Below are 18,328 nucleotides of genomic sequence, written 5' to 3'. Positions count from 1 at the left end.
AATAAATGCAATAGTAATTGGAGCTAAGGAATTTATTTAATTTAAAACACTTAGTGTTGGCTTTCCACCCAGCTGAAAGCCCCCCAATGCTGAAACAATCAAACATTAACATCAGCTTTAAAACACTCACAAAACAAAAATTAAACAAACATGAATGAGCGTTGTTGAGGGAGTGCCAGACAAAACAGAAAAGTCTTTACTGCCTGGCAGAAGATAGTGGTGGTGGTAGGGTCAGGCAAATCTCCTTGGGGAGGGAATTCCATAGTTTTGGTGCCACAACCAAGAAGGCCTTCCCTTCTCATCTCAGGTGATGGGAGCTCCCAAAGCAAGGCCCCTGAATATGACCATAGTGGTCAGATAGAATCATATGCAGTAGGAATTCCTTAAAGTATACTGGCTCCAGGCCATATAGGGCTTTAAAAGCCAGTTCTAGCACCTTGAATTGGGCCTGGAGGCAAATTGGGATCATAGAGGCCAAGTGGACAGGCAACAGTTCATCATCACCACCCTCTGAAACATACTTTCCAGATAGGACTAAACCCACCACAAGAAGTTGTCTTCTAGTCCTAACCCTGATGCTGAGAGATCCAGGAGAATCAACAAGGTCACACTGCATCTATCTGTCTCCCGGTGAAGGTCATCTACCCTGGTGACCAAGGCCATATCAGTCCCATAACCAGGCCTGAAAGCATATTTAAAAGGATCTAAACAATCCACTTCAACCAGGAGTTCCTGGAGTTGTCTGACAGCTACTTGTTCAGTCACCTTGCTGATTAATGGTACATTTGAGATTGGACGGCAGTTGTTCAACTCGCCTGGGTTTTGAGACTGGACGGTAGTTGTTCAGCTCTCCTGGGCTCAGTGTAGGTTTCTTTAGGAAGTGGACACACCACTGTCTGTTTCAAGGTAAGTGTGACCACTCACACACAGGGAGGAATGTATTATGCCCTGGACCCAGTCAGCCAGCCCCTGCCCAAGAGATTTATACAACTTGGGGGGCAAGGGCCATACGTGCAGGTGGTAGATCTCAGACTTCCAAGAATCTTGTTCCCATCCTCGGACTGAATATACTGAAAAATATCCCATACAATTAGACCAGCCACCGCCATGGACAAAACTGCAAACTAGTTATAGTGATCTACCACTTCCTGTAGTCTGGATCCCAATAGGTCTGGGTTGGAAGAGTTCTGCAGGCTTATACTATGTAGATACAATGGTGGCACCGAAGTATAATTTCTTTGTTGTTATCACCACAGAGTAGACTATACTACTGTGTATTGTCTTTTGCTGTAAGTATGCTCCTACTGGATAGTTCCACATCACGTAATATGTCATGTTAATCTGCTTATGTTTCGGTTCAGCTGTGTATCTGATCTCTGCTTGTTTTCAGATTTCTGCAATCCTTACATTGTGTGTATTGAATGTCCCAGCTGTTGATTGTGTTGACCTACACTGTATAATCTCCTTTGAGTCTCAATGAGACAGGCAGACTATAAGTAACACAAACAGATAAAAATAAATAGAAAGAAACTCTATCCATGTCTTGACAAATTTCATGAATCTTTCTCCACTGTTGCTGTAGCCATCTCCCCTGTCTTTTCATAGCCTGCAGCCTCTCAGTAAACCAAGGGGGTACTTGGGTTGTTGAGGGGGTGCCTAGGAGCAATAGTGCCAATGTTCATAGTAATTTCCTCATTCATAGGCCAACCAGCCATCAGCAGGAGTGCCAGCCATATCAATAGGGAAATTCCCTAGAGTAAACTGAAAACCATTTGGATCTCTCTGACTCTGGGGGCAGATCACCTTAATCAGTCTCCCACCCCTGCAGAGTCTTGGCATCCCTGTAAGTCTAAACTACAGCAGGTAGTGATCCATCCATGGCAAAGGACGGTCTTCAGTTCCTCTACCTGCAGATCACTTTCTTCCTGCCCAGAACAAAAAACTGATGAAAAGTGTGACTCACGTGATTTGTGAGGTCCGTTATTACTTGAGACAGGCTCATGGTTGTCATGGAGACCAAGATATCCTGAGCTGCTCCCAACAACATAGTCTCAGAATGGATGAAGTCCCAGGACAGCCAGCCTAGGGGTCCTCATTCCCACCCCCAAGACTACCTCTGCCTGCTCAGTAGGGAGGGGTTGGAAGTATACTGACAGAATCTCAATCCTGTCTTGCAGTCCAACCACTAGGTATGCACTCTCAAAACCAGAAAATCCTATCTGGTTCAGTGGTAGAGCATTTGCATGGCATGAGAAGGTTCTAGGTTTGATACTCAGCCTCTCCAGTGGAAAGGATCAGGGAGTAGGTGATATGAAAGTCTTCTGCCTGAGACCCTGGAGAGCTGCTGCTGATCCGGGCAGAAAGTACTGACCTTGTTAGACCAGTGTTCTGATTCAGTATAAGGAAGCGTTCATGTGTCCATGCATCAATGCTTTTAACACTTAACTATGAAACAATCCTTAGGCATACATATATTTCTCTACAAGTGACATGAAGGTATCCAACTGTTTTCGTTTTTTGTATTTTTTCTTTGTTTTAATGCAATTGATTACTTTTAGTACGTCAGAATTTTTCATCAACCATTCCCTCTTAGTGCATGTGGTTTTAGTCTTCCAGTATCTTTCATATGCTAACAAATATAAAACTACTTCTTGATATATTTTTGGAATAGTTCTTATGTAATTCAGGATAAAGACTTCCAATTTTAATGTAACTTTTATCTTTCAAGTTCTTCAATAGTTTTATATGTCGTTTTCAAGAAACATTTTGTTCTGCAGCAGATGTGTCATGGGGTTCTCTTTACTGGCTCTTCAGAACCAACTTTTACCAGATACACGCATTTCCAGTTTTGATAATCTGCAAGGAGGAGGAGCCTTTCTCGGGGGTTGTTATTAATGGTTCATGTTCATTCATGGCTCTCTTTACCCTCCAGTTCCTCAACGGGGAAGTTAAAAAGCTTTTAAATTAAGGATAATTAAAAACTGGGACAATTTTCTTATTTTTAATACAATTCAATTCAAATACCTTTAATGGCATGCAATATTTTTAATACAAACATCCTCTATACTGCTGTAGTGCTAATTACCAAAGATAAGGGCAAGCTGAAGCAAGGAACAGAAAATAAAAAATAATGCTTGCCCGTACTTAATTTTGAAATTATTTTTGCATAGACAAAAATATTTGATACGGTCCTAAATGTTACACAAAACATTACTCTACAAAATACTCCTTTACAGGAAAGCAATACCAATCCTACTGTGAATCAGTTTTTGTATCTCTTGAGCTCCTTTTCTGAAGTTCCTGTATGTCCCAGGCTCTTCATTTCACCCTAACCTGTGCTTTCTTCTATTCCACCTTGGCTGCTTTGCCTTCTGGGATTTTTCTCCGCACTCAGCCAGTTCTAACTCTTTCTGTTAATACCACACTACATAGACCGTTGATGAGCATTCTATGACAATTCAGCATAGCAGGGAATGGGTGGTCAAGAAAACAACTGAAAACTAGTTTTTAACATGAAGTGTCTGTTCCTAATTTAAAAAAAAAAACCCTCAAGTGGTCTGTTCTTTGGGCATTCAGGGAAGGGACAGATTAACAACAAAAAACCAACTTCAATAGGCTTTTTGTTTTTCAGAATATGAAGAAAGTGGGCTGTTGGAGACTGATGAGGTGAGTCTATCATGTTCATTTCTAATTCCTCAATAATGCTGCTTTTGATTTCACCTGTGTTTTACGTAGCAGAAATTGGCTCAAGGACTAAGTTAAAATACCATTATCTGAATGAGGTAGGAAGGGTGGGATAGGCAACATCTGACTGTTTTCAGCTGCTAACTTGATTCTTAAATCTTGAGCAGGCAACACTTGATACAAGGAAAATTGTAGAAGCTACCAAGGCTAAAGGTGATGCGGGAGAGGAAGAAGCTATTCTGCAAACCAGGACTTATGACCTCTATATCACGTATGACAAATACTACCAGACACCAAGGCTTTGGTTGTTTGGATATGATGAGGTACACCATCTTTTGAAATTACTCAGATCCTGTCAGTTAGATGAACTGTTAATAGGTTGCATTTAAGGATCTCAGGCAAGAGGTCAAACAAAAGATTGCAGCAAAGGTTGTGCAAACATTTGGAAATAAATGTACTCCAGCCTTCTGTAACCTGTTCATAAATCACTTTTGTAATGACCTTTTCCCTTAATGAGTAATAAGCCTGTTTCTTGTGTTCTAATCACCTGACTCTGGAGACTACAACTTATTTCTGCACTTAAGAGTATTTCTGATGTGTATTTGCAGGATTTTTTAATGTGCGCTGCTCTCCTATGTATACAGAATGTGCCTTTTTTTAATGCTCATTACTGAAATTAAGGGCTTTAGTTGTGTGTTCCTGTGTGTGGTGCTGGGGAGGACTGTGGATGTGGTAAGTGCATGCCCATAGCTACGCTTGGAAATGGCTCATGTGTTAGAGAGGCTTGTAAAGTAGATGTGTAAGGGGCTTGTGTATCTGCTTTCCAACTTCCTCTAATGTGTGAAGCATAGATTCAAGACCTCCCATGGTGAGACCACTGTGCTTTTTGAGTAATAAGTGAGACCAAGTACATAGTACAGTGTGAAAAACGTTCTTGGAGACATAAGCTGCTCTTAAGTCCTGCTTATACTGTTCCCTGTGCAGTGCCTTTGATCTTGTTATGCTCAAAACTGCAAAGTTCTTTCATTTCATTTTTTTTTTGCTCTGGTGCCTATTTGAGTTCATGGAAAAGAATGAAAGAAATAAAAGAACTGTATGATGAAGATTTCTTCTAGAAGTTGGGCTTTTAAAAAATCTTTACTACGGTAATTTAAACCAAGAAAAACTGTGTTGAGCATAACATCTGCACTTTAGATGTTGCATACTTCTGCTTCTAAAACATTTTGAAGGGAGCCTGTTCATTTGCCATTTCTGCCTTGGAGTCCATTTCCTCCCTTTCACATTGCTTCTATTTAATGAAGTGTTGCCTTCAGGGCAGGAAGCTTGTTCTTTTACCAAAAGCTGAGATTGGGATACTGACTTCTTTGTCTAAAGCCACATTCTCTTCTTGTGAAGCACTTGGACTAGAGGAGTTGTGGATCATGTGCAGCCCTAAATGTGGCCTCCCAGCCATTGTGTTGGGTTTAAGAGACTTGGGCTCATCTATAAAACAAATGAAAATGAATCTGCCTGCTTTGGGGGAAAAAGTGGTATAGGAGACTGGCAGAGCAAGTTCATATACTTCATGATGATGAAATGATGTTTTGCTTTGCTGATACTTTTTTTTAAGTGAAGAAGAGTCTAGGCTACTTATATTGTCTTTTTATTTCTATCCTTTCCAGCAACGGCAGCCGTTAACTGTAGAACACATGTATGAAGATATTAGTCAAGATCATGTCAAAAAAACTGTGACTATTGAAAACCACCCCCACCTTCCTCCACCTCCAATGTGTTCAGTTCATCCATGCAGGTATTTTTTTATGCTTTAATTTACATGCTTGATGAGAAATGTTTACTTGGGCTGTTTAGGTGAAACGAGTGATCTTTTATTTATGTTTGGCAGCTTTCTATCCTGCAGTCTACATAGTCATTTCTGTTTGTGACATCACCCCCCGCCCCTCAATTCAAGCTGTTTTCTTCTCTTCTGACAGGATTTTTTGTAAAATTCTACTTGTACAATAACTGGCCTCTGCTCTATGTTCAAAACACACAACACTTCATGTATTTTGAAATCCCCTGTGACGTTAAACACTCCAGGGTTCCAATCAGCCCAAACTGATTTTTCTGGTTTTCTTTCATTTTTTCACATTATCTCCAGAAGGTGGCAGATGCTTCCAGGACAGTTAAGAATAGTTTGCCTTCTTTCCACAGCAGAATGAATAAAGGTTCCAGCTCTTCTTTAAACACACTTGCTCTCAACGGTATCTGTGTGCACAGCATGTCATGCACTGGCGTCCTTTCAGTCTTCATTCTAAAGTCCTATCATTCATGCTGACTTTTTCTGAAATGCTTCCTCTTAATAGTAATTGTATGCCATCAAGTTGCAGCCAACTCATGGCAACTCCAAGACCATGGAATTTTTAAGGCAAGAGATGAGCAGAGGCGGTTTGTCATTGACTTCCTTTGTATAACAACCCCTGTCTTTCTTTATGGTTTCCCATCCAAGTATTAACTGTGGCTGACCCTGCTTAGGTTCCAGGCTCTGAGACTGGGCTATTCATGCTGCTGCTTCTCTCTAGAGTATCTAATTTCTGAACAACTGAATGTTACATTTAATGATTGGGAAACAAGCTTTCTGAAGGATTCTGGGCTGATTCTATTCTTTTAGGAAGAGTACTTGTGGAAAGTGTGGCTAATTCCACACACATTGGATAATGCACTTTCAATGCACTTTATCAATCGTTTGAGGTGGATTATTTGTTCCGCACACAAAAAAATCTGTTCCAAATGATCTATAAAGAGGATTGGAAGTGCATTACCCAACGTGTGTGGAATCACTCATTATGGACCTCTGCTTTGTGGGTCCACTTCTGTGTTTTGCTGTGAAGTCTGACTTCCAGTATTAGAATGAGGCAATAGCTTCCCACCTAAGTTTAGCATTAGAAATTATCTAGGTCTCTTTCCGAGGGCTGCAGCAACAATCGATGTTGCTGTACTGAAGTTAGGTAAAATTCTGAATATGTTCAGGATCTGTGCAAAGGGGGAAGAGGGATGTTTATTATCTGGTAAAGGAGCAGTCCTGGATAGCTGCTTCCTGTTGCTTTGCATAGAATGACTGCTTATCTCCTAGCAATGAAATGGTTCTCCACTAATCACTTTTGCAGCTGTTCTGTGTTTGAGATTGCACAATCCTGTTTTTTTGGTAGCAGTTTCCAGAGAGTGACAGCGTTATGTCAATCATACATTTTATTGCATCGGGTCCCTGCAGTTCCCCGTAAAGACAAAACTTAGTACAGGAGAAATACATGAAAATGTCCATCATTACACCCATTATCTCCAGCACAGCATTTTCCCTCATAAATATAGATTCTCAGCAGCTTTCATGATTACTGCTGTCAAATATGTTGCATATTAGTCTTTTAAAGAAGTTCTCTGAACCTCTGTAAAATTCAAAAGTTTACTGACAAGTTCATGTCTAAGCCTCTCTTTTTATCTAATTGACACTGGAGTAGATAAAGTTCTTCTAATTAACTTTATCCACTAATACAAAGATGCTCGTCATCGCTATATGGAGTATTCCTGTATTTCAGGTCTAAAACTGTTGGGGGTAGTTGATTAGATCCTATAATGCATGACTTCTGACAAATAATTCTAGCTGTGATTGGTTATGTAATAATAGTACCATTGTGGAAACATTGCATATTGCTTTTTTTGCCATCTGCAAATTGGAAGTAAATTTTCACTTTGACCCGTTTCTTGGCCTGGTCTTTATCACTCTGATCAACCTGTGGCCACTCAGTGCAGTTAATGAGGAGTAGCTGGGGCTTCGTCTGTCTTGCAGCCTCTACCCCCCCACCCATTTTTTTGCTCCAGCACCATGGAGAGGGGAGAGAAAGCCCAAGTGGTTTGGGGTGAGGCGGCAAAGTGAGAAGGGTGCTGCAGGCAACTGGACCTGGCTAGTAGGAATGGACAGAAGCTGGGGAGGGAGGTGGGTGAGATTCTTTGTTCCCTGTGAACCCCATCCTGTCCCCTTGTTCTTACATAACTTGCTTGGGAAAGCTTCACTTTTTGAACCGTTTGTTGACTGACTTAGAATATTTATCCTGTCTTAAATGTCAACGATGTTGGAAAAACATCCTGTTGCTTTCTTAGGTACTCTTCAGTGCATGATTTTGTGAACCTACAAAGCTCTCATAATTCTGTATGAGCCAGTTGTGACTCCTGACTTGGTCATGTGGATGTTTTTGTTGTAAATATTTAGTCTCGGTGCTTTAGTCTTTTAGCTCTTAAATCTGTGTAACTGTGTAGGCCAGAATTGAGGCAGTCTGGTTCATTGTTCCAAAGTATCTGAAACGGTTTTTGCTGAAACCTGAAATGCCCATCATATCTGAAAGTGGTTTTGTAATGTTCATGTTTATGATGTGTTTACAGTCAGATTTGTTCAGAAAATAACTTATTCTAGAGGAATTTGAGGTTTTATCTTCTAATCCAGTTTTAAAACCTGAAAGAATTTTCTGTGACAAAAAACTGATGCTTCAGTACAACTTCTTTATTAAAGTAGGAAAAATCTTTTATTCTGATGTAAGCTTTCTTTAATCAAGAATTTGCTATGTACTATATCTGAAATTTGGAAATTTTGTACCTCTTCATTTTTGCCCCTAATGCTTAATTCAGGGAAATATTTCGCAAGTTGGCTGGCTGTTCAGTTCTGTGTTAGGGCTGAGCTGCTTGTTCTGCGGGGATATTTTTTCTATGTTGTTTGCACTCCTATTTCTTTGACTACAAAACAGAGCACGAAAAATACCATTGCGGATCTGATTTCTCGTCACCCAGACATTAGCCATAGTTGGTTGCACCAACAATTCAAACCCTTTTTAAAAGTCCTTGCTAGTTTCTACTTCTGAAAATACCCATAAATGAATGGATTAATTTTGCCTTAAGCAAATGGATTAATTTTAGTGAATTATGGAAGAATGTTTATATTGTTTTCAGGCATGCAGAAGTGATGAAGAAAATAATTGAAACTGTGGCAGAAGGTGGGGGAGAACTCGGAGTCCATATGTATCCTTTTTATTGAATTGGTGGGTAGGTTTTAGAAAAAGGTAAATGGTTTGAGATTTCTTGTCTGATTTTTCAAATTGTGTCCTGGTGAAATATAAGATATTAGCATTCCCAAATCTTCTCCTGCTCATCTAACCCAGTCTACAGTGATTTTCACATACTTTTTCCTCGTTAGTTTTTCTGTGGCTGCCTATTCAGTGGAGTGTCAATAGGGTTTCCCCATTTTTCGCTGCCCCAGCCCCATGGCTGCTTAACCCCACCCCCCAGAAGAGGGCTTTAAAAATGGATACCACTAGATTGCAATAGCATTATTATGGTGATTTCCCAGTTTCCAACTTGTATTTTTAAAACTTTTGATTGATAGCCCTTTTGATTGTGACTTTGTCAGGTGAAAAGTACAAGCTATAACAAAAAAGGATTAGAGGGTTTTTAAAAATGAAAGTTAGGAACTTGTATGTTAATGATAAATTCATCTCATGTCACAGCAATCTAGTGAATAATAAGTTTATGGTTGTAGCTGTAGGCCATAACATTCCAGCATATACACCAATATATAACAATATACCACAATACAAGGGTTGAAACATTATTACATTTTACATTATTACATCTTGAGCTGGTCGAAGACTGTAACAGTAAAACTGAACTGAACATATAGATAGAACGTAAAAGTTTAAAACTAAGGTGATGAAAAATAAATACAGCAAAAAACCCGAAGAAAATGCAATGACATAAAATTACAATTTGGCTAAAGTTCTTACAGGATTAGTGGATACTAATTTCTTCCTTATATTTATTGATAAGAAGATAAAAGTAGCTACCTTAAGGGTAACAAGAGGGATAACATCAGCCAATAAAAAAATTAATACATTCCTTATCTAACCCGATTTATTTTTAATGGACCCATAGAAGGAGCAATATAGCATGTAGTATACAATATCTTCCACCTGATTAAAATCACAGAGGTAGAAACGTTGTTCCACGGGTATTCTTTGAACTGTACGTACTCAGATGGCATAGTTTGAAAATGAGCACTAGTATACATAACGTAAGACAGGTTAATGTAACATAAGACAAGTCAGCTAAGTAATGAGAGAAGAATTTATTTTTCTTAATCCAAGAATACCACAAAGAAAATTTAGATTGTTGAGCCACACCAATATCACAAAGGTCATCTTTTTCAAAATGCCAATTATGAATTTTACTTGAGTCCCAAAGCTTTACCACCTTTAAAGAGGGCAAGAAGTATAACTGCAGAATAGGGACAGCAGATTAGACTACTGATTCCCTTCCTTATAGTACTAGAAACAAAATTTTACTATATGGTCTTTGGAAATACTATCAAGTTTCTTATAATATTTTAATAAATTCAAATGGACTCTTGTTGTAGTAGTCCAACTTCTAACCTTAAATGTGCAGCAGGATTTCTCTGAGGGAGACCCAAGATTTCCTTAAAAAGTTATTCTGGATTTGAAACTGGTCAAGTCTTTTCCTATTCCACCCCCATATTTCAGCCCCATACAAAAGCTGCATAATAACTTTGCCCTGGAATACTTTAAGAGCTGGGGGTATTAGTTGGCCGTGCTTAGGGAAAAAAGTATTTTAAAATGGCTCCCAATGTACCGCGAACAGTTGATAAATTGGCATTGAGATGTGACTGCCAAGACAGAGACCCGTGAAATACAATACCTAAAATTTAAAAAGGGGGCATTGTTCTATTTCATGAGCATTAATAATCCATCTATGCTTAGATCTAGTATTACCAAAGACTACAATTTTTGTTTTATTATAATTCTTAATACCTCTCTGTCACAATACTCAGGAAACTTAACTAACCCAATTTTGGTAAAAGTCGTAATTGCCCTACCATCTGCATACAGCATAACGAAAATTTTCTGACCAGCCAATGAAGGAGGGGAAAGAGTTCTGGGATTCCATAGCCTGGACAAAATCATTGATATAACAATTAAACAGAAAAGGGGCCAACAAACAACCTTTTTTTACACCCCTTTTTAATGGTATACAGTCCATAAGAGAGCCATATGAACCCACTCTTACCCTGACTATAAGACTGAAATGTAGTTTCTTCAGTATCCTAAAAAGCCTTCTATCAATGTTTGTTTTATCAAGTTTATTCCATAGCCTTGATTGCTCAATAGAATCAAAGGCTGAGGTGAGGTCATCAAAAGCATCGTAAAGACATCTTCTGTATTTTTGGTGTATTTCTGAATCAGGGCCTTCAGTGTCATAACAGTGATTGACTGTACTATGACCCTTATGGAAACCTGTTTGTTTAGGATTGAGAAGGTTTGAGGATTCTGCCCAGTCTTCCAGTTTGAATAAAAAGATGGCGTGTGTATAATTTAGAAGTAATGTCCAAAAGGCGAATAGAGCGATAATTGGCAGGGTCTTGCCTATTACCTTTTATATAAATAGGAATTATAATACTTTGTTTCCAATTGGAGGGAATAGTACAAGTATAGTCCATTTCTGAGAAAAGTCTAGCTAAGATTGGACACCACCAATGAACTTTAAAAGCCTCAGGTGGCATGGTATCTTCTCCTGGAGCTTTATGACAAGGTGTCAATCAGCTGACTACATTCTGAGGCTGAAACTGGATCCCAGGTTGGGAGAGGGTCCAATTCCATAACTGTATACTCAGAAAATAGCTCAGTTTGGGTATTACTATAAAGGATAAAAAAAGACAAAACCAAATTTCTTCTGGAAGAAGTGCACTAGTGTTAAAATTACTAACTTGAGTCACTAAAGCTATCAGTTCCCAAAACCTGTTATCATTTTTTGTGTGATGGAAAGACCCAACTCTTCCCACTATGTTTTGCAATAGGTGAGGGTTTTTTTCTCTTCAGGAGCTGCTTGTCTTGGGAACAGAACTGAGACAACAGTTGAACTAAATTGTCAAATCTTTCTATTCTAACTCTGCTTTGGAGTGTACATAAGGTTTCCCTCATGACGTGAGTGAACCAAGTCTTTCTTATATGGCCTTGTTTAGATTATCCAACTGTGGTTAGATAAGAATTCAACAAGGAAATAATATTTGCAAAGATATGAAAAATATCTAGGTCAAATGAGTTCATATGACTTCTCAATTCCATTAATTTCTGAGATTTGAGAAGAGCTTTAATTTTATTGTCTAAACTAACACTCCATTTAAGATGTTGTTTGTCTAAATTAAGACGTACATTATTATAATATAGCATAGATAAGAGTTTAGTAAGTGCAGAAAAAAGTATAAACTGGGGCATATGATCACTGTCTGATCTATTATGAATGTCAAAATGCTGAATCTTCAGTAAAAGTTGAAGAGACCAGGGTAGCAATCTAGTGATAGCCAGCGTAGTGCTTCCATTCCATATACCTCTGGGTTTTCCCTTGCTTTTCTGCATTCTTTCCAAAATCAGCTTTACTCTGATCTGTCTGGGAAAAAAACATTTAAAGCCTGTTAGCAACCATTTAAAAACCTGTTTCCCAACAGGATCCGAGTTGGGATATACAGCTTGTGTGTACGACCCCTACATGTTCAAATTTTAGTAGGTATTGTTGCACTCAAATGGCCTTAGTAGCTTTAGAAGTAGCATGATCTTCTTTGATCTTGCTGTGTAGTAGTATAAAATACTGTCTTCTAAAAGTGTAGAGTTAGTGGGAATTTGAATGCACTTCCAGGGGCCATAATGATAGAAATGGCTGGCAGAAAACAATCAATAGCTCCTTCAGCAAAATTCTTTTGGTGTCATTGGTAGTAATAATTAGAGCAAAGTGCTGCATAGACTTGCCTGCTTATTTTGAACTTGCTATACTACTAAGCGAGATCTTTCCCAGGAGATAAATTAGTATTGAAATTTCAAGAAGCGCATTAGTATTGAATTTCAAAAAGTGTCTTGCTTAGCCTTCCTGCATACTAGAGTTGTGAAATGATCCAGTTTGCTTTCCTTAATTTAATACTCAGGTACCTTCTAATTTTTTTGAAATTTGTACAAGCAGTCATTCCAACAATAGAATATGACTATACAAGACACTTTACGATGTAATTGTGGGGGGGGGGGGGAGAACATTTATGCTAATTATTGGTCCTAATTTTTAAAAAAGAATAACCCATATATGTGACTGACTTGTTTATCCACCATTGTATACAATTTCTGTAACGTGCCACTTCTATCAAGTTTATGCATCAAAATAAAATTCCACTACCTGCCTTACTTTTTAATAAAGACCTTTATGTGTAAAAAAAACCTCCCACAACTTTTTTATTTCTGTGCTGTGGTAGATAGAGGTGTTACAACATGTTTTTCTTTAACATACCAGTAAACTATTTTAACTGTAATTTAAAACTGTAAAGCGATTACTAACAAATGGTAAACTTTTGTTGTTCTCGGTTAAAGATCGGAGTAATTTAAAGTGGCTCTGGCTGCAATCTTAAGCATGCTTATTCGGCCAGAAGTCCAACTTAATTTGGCAAGACTTGCTTCTGAGTAATAAATAACGCTTAAGGTTGTAGATGCAGATGTAGTCAAACAAGGATGTTTGACATGTCTGTGTGACAGGTGGAAAAATGTCACACCATTTCTAAGTTGTTGCATTTCATAGTAAACCTACAAGTTATGGAAAATGTATTAGTACATACAGCACTGTCTTAATTTTTATTACATTTTTCCAGATATATTTGAATTACAAGTCTCAGCAGGTCAAGCAGAATATAAATATAAATATATACATCTTGATTCAGTGAGATAAGTAGACTATTAATAAACAAATGTCTCCAAAATTTGGTGTGGCAGGTTATACACATGCACGAAGTGACATTATGTCAACTAACATCTCCAAATCATTACGTCCAAATCTAAATTGGTACGATTGGGTCATCATCACAACTCTCCGTCTTTTTTTTTTTTACAATCTCTGCATGCTATAAAAAGCTTGCACAATTAAAAAAAACCAAGATGTAACTTATTATTCTAAAAATGGGGGGGGGGGGAGTCTTCCAAGTTTCTAAACCGGCTTGATTAGCATGACCATTTCTTAATTTTTGGTAATTTAGCAAATGTCCAAACCATGTTTACCCAAGATTCAATGTTTAAGCATTCATTCTTCTTCCACTTGTCTGCAAACAGCAATTCTGCTCTTTTAAAAAGCAAGGACTATGCTTTTATGTACTGCACTTTTGATTGTTGCAATGAACAAGATGTGGGAAGCTGGTGTGAATATGCACTCCTATGCAGGCAGCGTACTTCTGCTTACACTTTTCTTCCAATACTGAATTTCTGTTTGCAAAGATAATAGTTGCTTCTTGCCTTCAAAAGACAACAGAACCTGGTCTGTGCAATTGCTAATATGGTGCCTAAATTCTCTTTCTGTGCCTTGTTTTTTAAAAAAAAAAAATCAGTGGTTTTTCCCTTCTGCTTGATCCATGTTGCCATCTTTAAATTAGGAAATGAAATCACTCAAAGGAATGTTCAGTGCTAAGAATATTCCAGGAAACTATCTTCTTTCCTTATCCTTGCAGCTGAAAGGAAGAGGAAGAAACTGTTTTTCTCTCAGCAGCCAATGTACGTCAAAAAAACATAGATTGTCAATAATTGGAAATAATCATTTCTTTGTCTCCTTGCATGGAAGACACTTGCCAACGCTATTTCTACTATGGGAGAAAAAAATGTTAGGTTCATAAATGGGAAGCTCTGAGATTACAGCATGAGTTCCTGAAATTGACAGTGGCAATTGTTTAGTCATACCTCCCCCACAATTGATGCTTTTTCAATTAACCTTGCAGCAACTAAGTAATCTTTTCCTGTTTAGAGTTCTTTGAAGGTTCTTTGCTTGCTGTTGGTAAACATTAATTCTTTCTGTTTGCAGAACACATGAGGAAGTGAAATAACCCTTTGTGCACTGTATGCATGTTCTAAGTTTGTTAACAAAATCTATATTCTGCCTTTTTTGCCCTCATGAGAGCCACCAAATTGACTTCAGTAGTTGGGAAAATGGCAATTGTGACCAAATATTTCAGTTTTGGCCACTTCCACAATATTTTTGAGTTTGTCTAAAATCCACATTCCTGTCACCAAGCGGATAAGCAGACCAAGTCTTCAAGCTCTCAAGTGTGTGATACAGTGATATGTAGTAGTGCAAGACAGCTTCATAGTTTAATCTCTGAAGCTAAGCAATATTGGGCTTGGGTTGTTGTTAGGTCTAGGAAATTCCTTGAAGGAAGAGTAGGATGCAGAATGCTTGTTCATTTAGAAACGTTATATAGTGTTTCTCCAGAGACCTGTACATGGCAGCTCATGAGTAAAAACAATACAACAGAATCATTTAAGTCACACAATAAAAATCAAAATTAAAAGACAGCATTAAACAGCCCTCAGGGTAGAAGCAGACCATGAAACAATGTTTAAAAGTGGGAAAATCATTTAATGGTTAAAGACTGGCTGAAGAGAGATGCTTTGACCGATCACCTAAAGGACAAAGTAGGTGCCAGGTGATCCCTGAGGGCATTCCAAAGGCAGCAAGTCATCCGGAAAAAGCCCTATCTGTGGTTGCCTGTGCGCTATCCATCTCTCCTCTTTTCATAGATTTTATAGATTAAGATTTTATGTTGATTAGAGAGAAAGCATTTGATAAAATTGTTTTTTCTTACATAATCTTTATTTTTAGCCTGCTTTCCTCATGGAGACTCAGGGTGGATTACAAGATCTAAAACAATGCAGTCAAATAGCATGAGCATTCTTACAAGCCTTGCAATAGGCCTAGGACTGCAAAAATCAGATACTTTTTTGGCGCACTGTGTCAGATGTGATATATCAAGAGATGCAGCAAATGAAACTATAAAGTAGAAAAAAGAACAGAATAATACTTCTAGCAAATACATACCACACATCATGACACAGATTTCAATAATGTTCCCTTTGTAAAAGTAGCTTCCTGAACCATTCTATTGTACAATCAGCCCTAGTACATTGCACCTTCCTGCACAATGGGTAGCAAATGATAGGATAAACAGTTATCGTAGTTATAGCGGGTTTGATCCCTGACACAGCTCTGTGTAAGCAGAAGTGCAAGAAGATGACCATGGTAGCCGTTTGCATTAAGTCAAACTTAATCCCCACATGTGTTCCTCTTGCGAAAAGATACCATACAATTTATCTCTGGGCATTATAATTGAGAGGAAAACACTAGATGTCCCACAATCTTGTGCAAGCAAAACTGTGCTGAGTCCATTTATTTTTTCTCCTGCACATTGCAGGATCCAAGCTAAGTTTTTTTTAAAGGATCATTGAAGCCTTGCTCAATTTCTCATGTGGGCTATTTGATATAAATGGAACTATCTGGTTTTACTTTAAATTTTAAAAACTGTTATGCAGATGTGACAGAATTGAGCACAGGTACAAAGTAGATGGCTTCTTGCAGGGGCTATTGGTGATGGCTTGAACACCCAAGCTACAAAGCTTTATATGCATGCCAGAGCCTTTTAGAGCACCAAACTTTGTCCTCTTCAGCATAGGCATACCAAAACTGATAGGAAAAGAAAAAGAGAGATTAGAAGGGGGTGGGGAAATAGATGCTGTCCTGGGATCTGGTGCCAAGGGCATGTGCAGGCAACCTTCTTGGTATCTCAAATACACGTGTAAAGAAAATAGACCAGAAATCGTAACTTCTCTTAAAAAACCGTAATGGTTTTTCCTAATTTATTTTAATAAATAGCTTGCCATTCTCCCTGAGACCCAAGGCAGATTAGACAGTGTAAGTCAATACAATATAATCAATATCTAGGACGTTAAATGAGCAAAATACTATATGATCAACAGCTTGGACGTTCAATGAACTGATACAATAAGGTACCTCTCTCCAAACAAGTTTTTACAATTCTTTTAATTATTTTGATAGTTATCCGTACAAAACAGGTCTTCAAGTGTACTAACTTAAGGTTTTCCTCTTTATCTATGTCCTCTTTATCTACACCTCCCTCTTTATCTACACCTCCTCTTTATCTACGCCTCCCTCTTTTTAAACTAAATTGCTTTTTCGCCATAACTGGTATACCTAAAAGCTCTTATGCACAAACGTAAACCCTATCAAATTAGAAACAAGTTGAAATCTCCATTCTTCATTTGGTATAGATCTGACCTAATATGAAAGGCTGGGTGATAAAATGGTCTTTTATCTGCTCTGGGTAAGAGTTAATAGAGGGGAGCAACTAAACATCTTCTGAGTGTCAGTTCCATTATCGGAGGGCAACAGTCTGGTGACCGTGCTCCTGGAGGATGGCAATACTGCATCTATCCAAGATCAGGTTGGAGTCCACAGGCACCTTAGATATCATGAAAGGAGCTCTGACTCTCAAAAGCTTACTCTGAAAATTTCGATGATCGCTTAAGGAGCTGCTGGACTCAAATCCTACTGTTCTACAAACCAACACTACTACCCACCCAAAACTACCCTATTGGAATTTTGCACATGGCTTCGTTGGTAGTTCTTAAAAACAGGAAGTTTCATACAAGAGTATAGGCTTCCTTCAGAGGTAAATGAGAAGTTATGCCAGCCTTCCAGCTCCAAAGAGAGAAGTTAGTTCTGAAACTATTCACCAGCTTAGTTTTCATCTGATGCAATAACCTCCCAAAACTTTGAAGCTTGGGGTTGATTTAATAAAGCCAATAGCTCTGTAGAACATTCTTTAGTAACAACCCTTGTGTTAAATGCTTTTTTCAAGACATAGCTGAAAAAAATCCCTAAGCTAAGATGCCAAAGTCCAGTGATTGCATCAGTTGCTCTTTGTTAGAAAGTTGATTTCTCTTTTGGCCTTCAGCATATAACCAAAGAGCATCTTCTTAAGTGTGAAACTTTAAGCCACAACAATTTAAGCTTCTGTTCACTCCTTAAAGGGAAGTTAATAAATGTTTTGTAAGGCTGGAGATAATGGTTTCCTGCAGGAGTAGCCACCTGGCTGTCTGCAGGCCAATTCTAGCCTGAAGTCATTCTTCATCTGACACAGCGCCCCAAACAAAATAGATTGTCCTTACCAAACAAAAACCACGGTAAAAGGAAAAATGTGTCCAAGTGGTGAGTCTTAGAATGATTGTCTTGTAGTGTTGTACCTCTCTTTTTGATTTGGTGTTACATTTAGGTATGTGCAAATAATGATATGGCTGAACGTATGAAGCATTAACTGAGAAGACCTTTCCACTGAATAACACTGGAATTATTAGGAAGCCTAGTAAATCCATGCTGCAGACTACTTTGGGGAGAATAAAAAGCCCCTTGAGAATACAAGTTATCTTTGGTTTAGTAACAGAGAGAATTGGCTAAAGCTTGTATCAAGGTGGGCTCCACACATTCCTTTTGACCTGAAAGGTATCCACATGAGTTCTTGCAACTTTTCTAGTGGGCAGTGATGCGACTAAACCACCTGCTCTGCCTTGTAGAGTAGAATCTGCTTTGCAACATTTGGCCCTCTGCAGAGAAAATGCTAGAAGAAGAGTGGAGCAAGGCAAATTTCTGCAGCTGACTCTTACGTGACCCTGTCAACAGTGAGAGGGGAGGAGGAAAAGAGCAATGACCCAAGCCTCGCCAGCAGCACCACTGGCCCTTGCAACACCAG

At 38.5% G+C, this 18,328-nt stretch overlaps 1 protein-coding gene across 1 annotated transcript in view; it reads left to right on the top strand.

The window, feature by feature from the left end:
* The window catches only part of ATG3 (autophagy related 3), a 34,437-nt gene extending 21,466 nt beyond the window's left edge, over positions 1 to 12,971 (top strand). Inside the window, exons 8-12 of the mRNA XM_054974309.1 lie at positions 3,632 to 3,666; positions 3,852 to 4,007; positions 5,346 to 5,473; positions 8,656 to 8,724; positions 12,689 to 12,971. Of these exons, the coding sequence (XP_054830284.1) occupies positions 3,632 to 3,666; positions 3,852 to 4,007; positions 5,346 to 5,473; positions 8,656 to 8,724; positions 12,689 to 12,770 (470 nt within the window). The 3' untranslated portion in view covers positions 12,771 to 12,971. The remainder of the gene's footprint in view (positions 1 to 3,631; positions 3,667 to 3,851; positions 4,008 to 5,345; positions 5,474 to 8,655; positions 8,725 to 12,688) is intronic.
* Positions 12,972 to 18,328: the final 5,357 nt, after the last annotated feature.

The sequence above is a fragment of the Eublepharis macularius genome, chromosome 3, assembly GCF_028583425.1.
Source record: "Eublepharis macularius isolate TG4126 chromosome 3, MPM_Emac_v1.0, whole genome shotgun sequence".
Lineage (NCBI taxonomy): Eukaryota > Metazoa > Chordata > Lepidosauria > Squamata > Eublepharidae > Eublepharis > Eublepharis macularius.
The sequence above is the reverse complement of the archived record's forward strand: the minus strand, read 5'-3'. Positions and strand labels throughout refer to the sequence as shown.